Below are 11,919 nucleotides of genomic sequence, written 5' to 3'. Positions count from 1 at the left end.
GACCAGTTTAATATAAAACACAATTTTATACAATATATAAGTAGGGGGTCCCCGCTCCATCTCTCCATCAGTTTGGGGGTCCTTGGCCTGGAAAACGTTGAAAACCCCTGCTATAGAGTGGCGAAGTCACGCCCCTTCCGGTAGGGCTCATGGGCCAAAAAATTATTATCACAATTATATTGTCTTTCTCCATTGGTTTTCCTGAAGACAGAGCGGATGGTCTCCATTGCCTTGTGCAACAAACTACCTCTGCAATATGCTGAAATTAAATGTCATTGCAAAAGCTGCCCCATGATGACTTATGCGGGAAAGGGGCACTTTCAAAACATGCCAAACGAGAGCCGTGCATGCTGTGCGAGTAATGTGATTGTACAATGATTTGGTGCATGTGTGTCTTCCACAGAGTTTGGCATTCTTACAAAATACTACATAATTTCAGGGTTTTTTCAGAAGAAAACAAAAACAGGAACTGTCATCAGATGAAGTGCGGGCCCCACCCTTCACACTCTACCAGCTGCGGTGGCATAGTTGAATACCTCAACCACACCGGCAGTCAGTTTCCTGCCATAATTCAAACCTGAAAAAAAAAGTTTCAAAGGCTTGTAAGTCTGGGTTTGAAAACTCAACACCTTGTAATAAAGGTTTTGCAACACTGAAAAAAGAGATTATAACCTGAAAAAAAATATAACTAAAATTCAAACATCTGTAAACATGATTTTGTGTTCTATTTTATCTTCTTCATCATTTTCACCAACACATTTTCAAAGTTCAAACAATTTCACCAGCGCATTTGCAGAGTTTCAAATCTGGCACTGTTCTAACAGTGTATTTCATTGTTGCCCGGTTTTGAAACCTTGTAAATGGGATTCTGCAAACAGGTGTTCATACATTGAGAAATACGTTTTGAAAGGTTGAATATTTAGTTTTAAAAACTTGTAAAGGTGTACGTTTACGACATTACAACGTATTTTTTCAGAACTGACTTTTCAGCACTGACTTTTCAGAGATTTGACCACACAGGCGCAAGCTTTGAGTCACGTGAATATTGGCAGTGTTCTGACGCCACTCGTTTTGAAACTCCTGACAGCCGAATCTGAAAACGTTCCTGGGGGCGGGATCATTTAGCTCTAAACCTATTGGTTGCTCTCGGCTGACGTACATTTCCATCACATGTGCCATTCACTGGGCTGTGCGTGATTGACAGTGCTCTGCCGATGACACAAATAACAAGCGACTTTCACGGTTGATTTTGATTTCCATTTTCTGGAACCATGGCTGTTTCCCAAAGTGAAGGCTGCAGCCTTACTAGGACGCGTCCTTGCTAGTCGCGTCCTATGGAGATGAGACTCTGGTTCCAGAAAATGGAAATCAAAATCAACCGCGAAATCAACCCGTTTTTATTCGTGTCATCGGCAGAGCACTGTCAATCACGAACAGCCCATGTGAACGGCACATGTGATTGGAATGTACGTCAGCCGAGAGCAACCAATAGGTTTAGAGCTAAATGGTCCCGCCCCCAGGAACGTTTTCAGATTCGACTGTCAGGAGTTTCAAAACGAGTGGCGTCAGAACACTGCCAATATTCACGTGACTCAAAGCTTGCGCTCAAATCTCTGAACAGTCAGTGCTGAAAAGTCAGTTCTGAAAAAATACGTTGCAATGTCGTAAACATACACCTTTACAAGTTTTTAAAACTAAATATTCAACCTTTCAAAACGTATTTCTCAATGTATGAACACCTGTTTGCAGAATCCCATTTACAAGGTTTCAAAACCGGGCAACAATGAAATACACCGTTAGAACAGTGCCAGATTTGAAACTGCAAATGCGCTGGTGAAATTGTTTGAACTTTGAAAATGTGTTGGTGAAAATGATGAAGATAAAATAGAACACAAAATCATGTTTACAGATGTTTGAATTTTATTTATATATTTTTTCAGGTTATAATCTCTTTTTTCAGTGTTGCAAAACCTTTTTTACAAGGTGTTGAGTTTTCAAACCCAGACTTGCATGTTAAGGAACTGCGGGTGCATGCAGGCAGGTAGGACCCAAACGCAGACGGTATTTCAGGAAACGGCACTTTATTCAAGCCTAAAGGCTAAGGCACAGGAATCAGGGAACTCGGGAGACAACTCGGAACTCGGGAGACAACAGGGAACTCGGGAGACAACAGGGAACTCGGGAGACGCAGGACTAACAACCACAAACAACCACAGCAAACCACAATGACAGCACCAGGCACAAAGGAAAGACGAGGGCTTAAATAACAAACACAACGAGGAACAGCTGAGACACATTAGGGGAGGGAACAGCAATCAACACAGGAGGGAAACACAGGGAAACACCCACACCCTGACAGTACCCCCCCCTTAAGGGTCGACTCCCAGGCGACCCACGACAAGCAAAGAAAGTCAAACCCAAAACGGGTGGGTGGAGGGGCGCCAGGAGGGGGGAATCAAAAAAAAATGGACTGCGGCAGAGCCGAGGGACGTCAGGCGGGCGGCCAGAAAACTGCCCCAGGGCATGGCAGGGAGCCTCAGGCGGACGGCCTGGGGGGCAAGCAGAGGCAGAGTGAAGGCGGAACCCTTCAGGAGGCCGGCGGTAAGGACGATGAGGGCTCAGTCCCTCAGGAGACCTGCAGTGGCACAGAACCCCCTCAGAAGGCCGGCAGCGGTGAAGGCGGAACCCTTCAGGAGGCCGGCGAAGGCGAGGTAGAGGGCGGGTCCCCTCAAGAGGGAGGCCCGGTAGAGGGCGGGTCCCCTCAGGAGGAAGGCCCGGTAGAGGGCGGGTCCCCTCAGGAGGCAGGCCAGGTAGAGGGCGGGTCCCCTCAAGAGGGAGGCCAGGTAGAGGGCGGGTCCCCTCAGGAGGAAGGCCAGGTAGAGGGCGGGTCCCCTCAGGAGGAAGGCCAGGTAGAGGGCGGGTCCCCTCAGGAGGAAGGCCAGGTAGAGGGCGGGTCCCCTCAGGAGGAAGGCCAGGTAGAGGGCGGGTCCCCTCAGGAGGAAGGCCAGGTAGAGGGCGGGTCCCCTCAGGAGGCAGGCCAGGTAGAGGGCGGGTCCCCTCTGGTGGACAGGGTAGAGGGCGGGTCCCCTCAGGAGGAAGGCCAGGTAGAGGGCGGGTCCCCTCAGGAGGAAGGCCAGGTAGAGGGCGGGTCCCCTCAGGAGGAAGGCCAGGTAGAGGGCGGGTCCCCTCAGGAGGCAGGCCAGGTAGAGGGCGGGTCCCCTCTGGTGGACAGGGTAGAGGGCGGGTCCCCTCTGGTGGAAGGCCTTGAAGGGGAACCCCCCTCGGGAAGGAGTGGAGGAGGGCCCCCACAGGCAGGAGCGGAGGGCGTGCCTCCCCTGGACGGTCTGGAGGGCGGGCCCCCTCAGGCAGGAGCGGGGGGCGGACCACCCCAAGCAGGCGAAGAGGCCGGTCCCCCTCTGGAAGGCTAGGAGTGGGCTCAGGAACAGGACAGGGCTCGGGGACCGGAGTCGGTGCGGGAGCTGGAGTACCAGGAGGAACCGGGTGGTCCCCCAAACCCTCCCAGCGATCTATTGCCTTATTTATCTTGACTAGTAAATCCTCCAACTTACGGTCAAATTGAGCGTCCGCTGGGTCCCATAGTGGTGCTGTCATTCTGTTAAGGAACTGCGGGTGCATGCAGGCAGGTAGGACCCAAACGCAGACGGTATTTCAGGAAACGGCACTTTATTCAAGCCTAAAGGCTAAGGCACAGGAATCAGGGAACTCGGGAGACAACTCGGAACTCGGGAGACAACAGGGAACTCGGGAGACAACAGGGAACTCGGGACACGCAGGACTAACAACCACAAACAACCACAGCAAACCACAATGACAGCACCAGGCACAAAGGAAAGACGAGGGCTTAAATAACAAACACAACGAGGAACAGCTGAGACACATTAGGGGAGGGAACAGCAATCAACACAGGAGGGAAACACAGGGAAACACCCACACCCTGACATTACAAGCCTTTGAAACTTTTTTTTTCAGGTTTGAATTATGGCAGGAAACTGACTCCATACCCGTAGTATTGCCCTCACGCACACCCGCGTGAGGGCAATGAATGGGTGTCAATGGAGAGAAAATAATAATTTTCTGGTCCCAGTCTTTATATGCCCTGGATTACACATATGTTGTTTGTGGATTTAAATGATAATTTTTCATGCAAAGAAAACAAAAAATGTTCGTGAAGAAGTTTGATAATTTTAGGTTTTATGTGAGGCCGCTTTGTGAACTACAGCTCTTCGCTGCTCTCGACGCATATGATATACGTCAACACACCCGCCCTTGGAACTCGGCACAGAGATGGCGATCTCTCTGCCCCACTTCACCGCTTTTTCCAAGGGGAGGATAAAAGCATCGAAAGAGGTGAAAACCATTATAAGTCGGGGCACGTGCAGAGTTTCAGTTATGCCGATGGGAAGATTGTCGGTCTTCTCCACGCCAGTCGCAGGGAGCGTGACGTCACATACGAGCCGTGTAGTCTTTCTCGTTGTGTTTTCTCTACAGCCTTTATCTGAACAATTGCACAATAAACGGTCGAACTCTTTGCATAAAAAATTATCCTTTAAATCCACAAACAACATATGTGTAATCCAGGGCATATAAAGACCGGGACCAGAAAATTATTATTTTCTCTCCATTGACACCCATTCGTATTTTTCGATCTCATAGGTCCCATGAGCCCTACCGGAAGGGGCGTGACTTCGCCACTCTATAGAGTACTAAAGTGTGACGTCACGTTTCCATAGCAACCGATTTTCGGTTCTACCTTTAGGGTTATGGTTACCTAACCCTAACCCTAACCTTCTTTAATAGGTCCATGGGTTCTACACAAATAAAAATTAACAAGGGGAAATCCTTTGCCACACAAACGTTTTATAGAAAAGGAACGATTTTTTGCGAATTGATTTGCGAGTTTGCTTTACCAATTATGTCATATTGAGATTGGGCCAATATACGGTTACATTATAAACCTTATCTTTCATGCTAGCGCAAACTTTTCCTTTTAATACCCCAGGGGAATACATGAACGACATGTTTAGATTGGTAGTGATTTTCACCTCTTGAAATTGATTTATTTTCATTTTGAAAGAAACAACACATGGAAGCAAAGGAAAACCCCTTCTCTCGTTTGGTTGTCCGGTTGCCAAGAAAACGGGACGTTTTCACTTTAGTACCTACTTTAGAAAAAAATCCACTTTCCTTTACAGAGGTTATTATATGCTTAGCAACGGTGAATTATCTGATATAAAGTTGTGAAGGGCCTTGCAAGTGAACAGAGCGTTCCACGGCATTAAGAAGAGCTGTGTAATAAATATGGCAATTTCACAATTTCTCAAAACGATCCAACTACAACATATTTTGAGTGAATAAATAATTACATAACCCTGAGGAAATTCTATATTTACAGTAGCAGCAGGTTTTATTGACATATTCTCGACTAATAGCTTCCATTGACGTTAAACGGCCAGTAGGCGTCAATATTCTACCACCTTGTTTTTGTAGTTGTTTAAAAATAATTATTTTTCAATAAAAAAATATATATTATCATGAAAAGTCTATGAACGTAACGATATTGATATGCAGTGAAATTGAACAATATTTTGTATAATTTCCCATTATACAACAATACACAGATTTATTCATTTAGTTAAAGTCGCAATATTTTCTGTAACGTTTCAACTAGCTTGTAGCTTAAAATAACCTGGATATATCTGTAGTCGATGCTGTTCGATAGCGATTTCAATGTTGTTTTAAATAAAATCACATCCTATAACTTATATTGTACAAATTAAAAAGGCAGGCCAGCCAGTACCCGTGATCTTCCACATGAGTGCATTTACAAATGTGCGAGCTAACACCCAGCTACACACACACACACACACTCACACGTGAACTTCCACATAAGTGCATGTACAAATGTGCAAACTAACACCCAACTACGCACACACACACACACACACACACACACACACACACACACACACACACACACACACACACACACTTGGGCGTTTACCCAAGCACAGAGCAGTTAAAGGTGTTGTTGATGTGTCAAAAAGCATCGCTTTGTGATGGATCAGTGCTATCTATCCCTTTAATTCATTTTTATTCATCATTAATTATGTGCGGCACATTTCAAATTTCAAAATGTGACTACTTATCGGTATTCGAAAAAGAAGAAGTTGTTTCATAAATTACCATGTGTGTCTCATGGGGGAGGCCTTTGAATACCCCTTGAGTTTATAAAAATGATTAACATCTATTGTTTGTTATGATTTTTTATTCATATTCTGACTGAAAACCCCAAAGATGTTGTGATGAATAACCTTTTGGCATATTCATGAACAATCTCACCTCTACCTTCCATGTATGATATGATCAACTGGATAACTTTACAGGTCAAGCTCTGGTTGTTTTTTGTTTGCTTGTGTGTTTCTTGGGTCTAAACTGCATGGATGGTGGATTTATTGTTAGCGAGGAGGAAAGAGACCTTGATATATACCATAGAACAGCTGGGTTGGGGAGACGTCACAGAGCCTGGGCCTGATATCAGAAACTACAAGGTGTTAGCCTTGTCTACTGTTTTGTAACAGAGATATTGCACCGAAGAAAATTTGTGCGGGTGGATGCGATGTTCAGGAGGGGATTTTAATAAGTGTATTTCTACAGTGGCCAGCCTACACAGTGTTGATCTGAAAACTTTACAGACACTTATTATTATTTATTTTTTCTACCACTGGCCGAGTTTGTGTTCGCTAAATTACATGCAGATCCCTGCCTCCAGAAACATGAATGGCGAGAGAGCAATGCTCCCGGTTCACCCAGTTTTGAGCATGTCGACCATCAGTCTCTAGATAATATTCCAAAGTCTGATTTGTGAGACTATTACTAAACAGACAGCAGGCCTATATAGTATCTCTCCAGAGTCCCAACCGCTTTTTATTTATTTATGTACACGACAGCTCATACACATGTTTTTGGAATTTTTGTTGTGTTTGTGTTGCATAAAGAAGTCAATAAAACATATATTACCAATACCAACATCAACTAAACAACAAGTGGTTTGGCAAGGCACTCTAAATCTCCTTTGCGGTGTTGTTTCTTTATTGAGCTGATGTTTGCTTGCTCAATCCCTCGTGACACGTGAAGTGTATGTCACTTTGTGCTGTGTTGCCAGCGTGATCAGGGTCTTGAGGGGGGGGGGGGGGGGGGGGGGGGGAACCGGGGGGGGGGGCGGGTGTGCGTGAGGGCAATACTACGGGCTGCCGGTGTGGTTGAGGTATTCAACTATGCCACCGCAGCTGGTAGAGTGTGAAGGGTGGGGCCCGCACTTCATCTGATGAGAGTTCCTGTTTTTGTCTTCTTCTGAAAAAAACCTGAAATTATGTAATATTTTGTAAGAATGCCAAACTCTGTGGAAGACACACATGCACAAAATCATTGTACAATCACATTACTCGCACAGCATGCACGGCTCTCGTTTGGCATGTTTTGAAAGTGCCCCTTCCCGCATAAGTCATCATGGGGCAGCTTTTGCAATGACATTTAATTTCAGCATATTGCAGAGGTAGTTTGTTGCACAAGGCAATGGAGACCATCCGCTCTGTCTTCAGGAAAACCAATGGAGAAAGACAATATAATTGTGATAATAATTTTTTGGCCAAGTAAATGCATGAAAATATGGTTGAAAAACAGTTGAGTCAAACTTGTACTGAAACTTGAACGTTTGTATATATGTATGTATATATGTTTTTTGCAGGAATAAGTTTCAGTCTTACTGTGTGTGTGTGTGTGTGTGTGTGTGTGTGTGTGTGTGTGTGTGTGTGTGTGTGTGTGTGTGTGTGTGTGTGTGTGTGTGTGTGTGTGTGTGTGTGTGTGTGTGTTTGTGTGTGTGGGTATTTTTTTTGGGTGTGGTGTCCCCTTATCTTTACAGGCTTACTTCCCCATCAAAAACGTCAAAGATGTGTACTACTCAGCAAGAGGAAATGCACTCACTACACTCTCAGCATCATCATCAGCTGCTGATCTCTGCTGTGCTGTAAGTACTGGTTAGGCTTTGCCTGGACTTTATTTGCATTTATCAGGCACTAATGTAAAGAATCTAAATAATATTTTTCTCAATTATGTATCTCTCTTTTTTCAATTTCCTAATTTAAATGTGGAAAATATTGTAAGAGTGTAATTGTTTGATTGTAAGATGTTACTGTTATTCTAATATCTATCCAATACATGTTATTGAATATTTGATTTAGCAGATATTGTTTGTTCAATTTGGAAGTTATTTACACTCTTTCTGAAAGGTGTGGGTTACTTCATGTGGTATTGGTTTTAATGCCCCTGGCGTTACTCACTTCTCCTTCTTAACCACAATCGTGAGTCGCAGCACATGTCAGAGTTATTTAAACCTTGTTTATAAGCACACCAATGACAAAGCGATGCCACCCAGATAGATTATGTGATTTGGTTATCAGTAGCATGCAAGCCTAAGGGATTAATTTCTTAATCCCTTAGGCTTGCGAGGTACATCTGTCACAATTCATTTTGATTTAATTTAATTACTTTATTTATACTTAAGTAAAATATATATATATATTATGTATAAAATATTAACTAAAATATATTATTTACATAATTTCCTTTTTGCCTATCTCATCAGGTGGGCTGCAATCGGACTGACAAACATTGGCAAGAGTGTGATAGCCTGTCCTAGAGCAGGAGTTCCACACTAATTCCATTGCAGTCTAAGTCATCCCACTCGACCTGAGTGTATCACCTCCATCACCCATCCTCGACAACCAACCCCCCCCCCCCCCCCCCCCACGCCAAACCGGACCCCGACCACCCCACCGACCATGGACCTGTTCAGCCTGTCCTCCTCCTGCCCTCACCTCTACCGCCACCCCGCCCCCTCCAACGGCTCCAACGGCCCTGGAGACACCGCTGGCGCCATGACGGCCGCCGCCTCCGCCTCCGCCGCTGCCGCCATGTCCCTGATCAGGCATCACTACAACCACACGGGCCGCCTTCAGAACAGGTCCCTCCTGAGCAACCAGAGCCAGGTGAGCGTCACCGCCGTGGTGTCCCTGATCGTCAGCCTGCTCATCGTCCTGGAGAACCTTCTGGTCCTCGTCGCCGTGTTCTCGCGCATCCGCCACAGCCGCCGCTGGGTCTACGTGTGCATCGCCAACATCACCTTCAGCGACCTTCTCACCGGCGTCGCCTACGTGGTCAACATCAGCCTGTCGGGCAGGCGCACGTTCACGCTCAGCCCGCAGCTCTGGCTGTTCAGGGAGGGGATGCTGTTCGTGGCCCTGGCCGCGTCCATCTTCAGCCTGCTGCTCATCGCCTTCGAGCGTTACACCACCATGATGGCGCCGCTGCACCAGAAGTCCGCCACCAAGACCTACCGCATCTACATGCTGGTGGTGCTCTGCTGGGTGCTGGCGCTCGCCATCGGCTTCCTGCCGCTGCTGGGGTGGAACTGCGTGTGCGACCTGGACGCGTGCTCCACGATGCTCCCGCTGTACTCGAAGAGCTACATCCTGTTCTCCCTCCTCATCTTCCTGCTCATCCTCGTGGCCATCGGCGTGCTCTATGGGGCCATCTACTGTCACGTGCATAGCAACGCACACCTGGGCTCGCAGCGCAGTCACCAGCGCTCCCTGGGGCTGCTCAAGACGGTGGTGTCCATCGTGGGCGTGTTCGTGGTGTGCTGGGGGCCTCTGTTTGTGTTGCTGTTGGTGGATTTCTTCTGCGTCTCCCGCCAATGTATGCTTTTGTCAGGGGCCGACTGGTTCATTTGCCTAGCTGTGCTGAACTCTGCGCTGAACCCTATCATCTATACCCTGGGGAGCAGCGAATTGAGGAAAGCTATCGCCGGGCTGCTGTTCTGCTGCTGCGTGAGGGCTGGCCTGTGTCGACCGACTACCTTCACCTCCAAGGAGACCAGCAGCACCTCGGAGAGCAGGAGGGACAGTCTGAAGAACAGTTTTAGCAAGGTCCGGAATCTCAGTGTAGCATCACCACCGTCCACGCCCCGCAAGAATCAAAAGGGCTCAGGCAGAAAGAACAGGCTGAGCTCAACCACCACCTGTCTTTCAGTTTCAAGTAACTAGGGGTGCGCCCAACCCCCATTTGAATTCAGGGTTCCTGTTACAACGTTTGAAGAGATAGGCCTACTCACATGTTGGTTTATCTGGCTTTGAAGTTTGTTTCAAACAACCGTTTTTACAACGAATATCTGCAGGCCAACTTTTGTTTTGAGTTCGCTAACTTGTTTTTGTACAGAATAGTATAGCTTGTAGAGGATTTCTAACAGTAACATTGCAATGTAATTATCTAAGTATAGGCTACTGTGTAATAATGTAATGCAGTGTTTTAAATCCTTGAACCATTAAAATATGGATGTTCATGTATAATTGTAAAATACAAATAAACGCACAACAAAAAAAAGTACAATAAAGTCGAAATTAAACCTTCATCATTCTTTGACTCACTGTTGCAATATTGCTATTTAACAAATTACGCAACTAATGTCTTTGCAACACCGGCCATTTGTATATGGTCTCCAGTAGGCTCTGGGCCATATTATCTTTGGTAATAAATATAATTTATTCAATCTGATTGACTAATATATTGTCAATATGAGTTCTATTGATTACAAACTACTTGTCACCTGTAGAGGGAGACATTTCACGGAGCTTCAATCCAAACAATATTGACTCGCTCAGCGAAAGTTGGAGGGCGGAAATGAGACGTGCAAAGGTGCTTTTCCCATAGGCCTGAAAAAAAAAGAAAAAAAAGAAACCGTACCAAATATAAGTCGATGCGATTTGGCTCGCTACAGCCCCTTCAGCAGATCTTCAACAAACATGCAGTTCTTCTTAATGGAGGGTGTTTTAATTGTTTTACAGGGTTTTATAGCAATAAGATAGGATAGATAGGGACTTCTTAGCGATCCCCAGACTGAATATTTTTGTTAATAATTACAATTATTATCAAGGTAGTGACAACCCCTAAACAGATGGTGTGTGTGTGTGTGTGTGTGTGTGTGTGTGTGTGTGTGTGTGTATGTGTGTGTGTGTGTGTGTGTGTGTGTGTGTGTGTGTGTGTGTGTGTGTGTGTGTGTGTGTGTGTGTGTGTGTGTGTGTGTGTGTGTGTGTGTTTGCGTGTGTGTGCGTGCATGTGTGTGCGTGCATGTGTGTGTGTGTGTGTGTGTGTGTGTGTGTTAGTGCTTTATTGATGTTCTCTTCTCCCTCACATCCATGAACACAATCCTGCTTCTTTCGATTCAAGAATAAGGGGATAAAGTCGGCCTTCCTGCTCCTGGCACGTTTCCCAGGGCAATACCTGATGAAATAGGCTGCAAATTCCAGCCTTTATTAGCTCTGGGTTCAGAAATGGTTGTTGTATCATATTCAACATGTCAACTGCTGATCCTAAATTCCTCCCTCTCTCTCTCTCTCTCTCTCTCTCTTCTCTCTCTCTCTCATCTCTCTCTCTCTCTCTCTCTCCCCCCCCCTTCGGTCTCTTCTCACTTCTCTCTTTCCATCTATTTATCCCCCCCCCCCCCTCTCACACCTCCAACCAGAGGGTCCATTCTCTGCTCTAATTGAGGCAGAATGGGTTGATGGAGGTTGCGTGCAGACGTGACCAAACCCTCTCTAATTACGTCTGCTTACTTTGAATCCAGGTGTTCAACAGACAGCTAATGATGCACTGTCAAGAGGGGGAGGGAAAGGGAGAGGGGAGGGAGACAAATGCAGAAGGTTAGGCAGGGAGTGAGACAGCCCGGGCTACGCAGTGCAGAGAGATTGGGCGGAGTTTCCAGGACGGTCCAATCAAAGAGCCCGGAGTGACGGAATAGGAAAGGTATTCCGATGTCTTGTTGACCTTCAAACGAGTTGAATTGTC

At 46.2% G+C, this 11,919-nt stretch overlaps 1 protein-coding gene across 1 annotated transcript; it reads left to right on the top strand.

Moving 5' to 3' along the window:
* The first annotated feature begins 7,944 nt into the window (after positions 1 to 7,944).
* On the top strand, positions 7,945 to 10,486 carry s1pr4 (sphingosine-1-phosphate receptor 4). Its single transcript, XM_060067834.1, has 2 exons — positions 7,945 to 8,044; positions 8,663 to 10,486. The coding sequence occupies exon 2, from the start codon at positions 8,859 to 8,861 to the stop codon at positions 10,119 to 10,121; it is 1,263 nt and encodes a 420-aa protein (XP_059923817.1). The 5' UTR covers positions 7,945 to 8,044; positions 8,663 to 8,858; the 3' UTR covers positions 10,122 to 10,486.
* Positions 10,487 to 11,919: the final 1,433 nt, after the last annotated feature.

The sequence above is a fragment of the Gadus macrocephalus genome, chromosome 12 (genome assembly GCF_031168955.1).
Source record: "Gadus macrocephalus chromosome 12, ASM3116895v1".
Classification (NCBI taxonomy): Eukaryota; Metazoa; Chordata; class Actinopteri; order Gadiformes; family Gadidae; genus Gadus; species Gadus macrocephalus.
Note: the sequence above shows the minus strand (reverse complement) of the source record. Positions and strands in the feature narration are given on the sequence as shown.

Bases quoted from the DNA above. Each gene is read 5' to 3' on its own strand.
- s1pr4 (XM_060067834.1), top strand. From the start codon at position 8,859: ATGGACCTGTTCAGCCTGTCCTCCTCCTGCCCTCACCTCTACCGCCAC.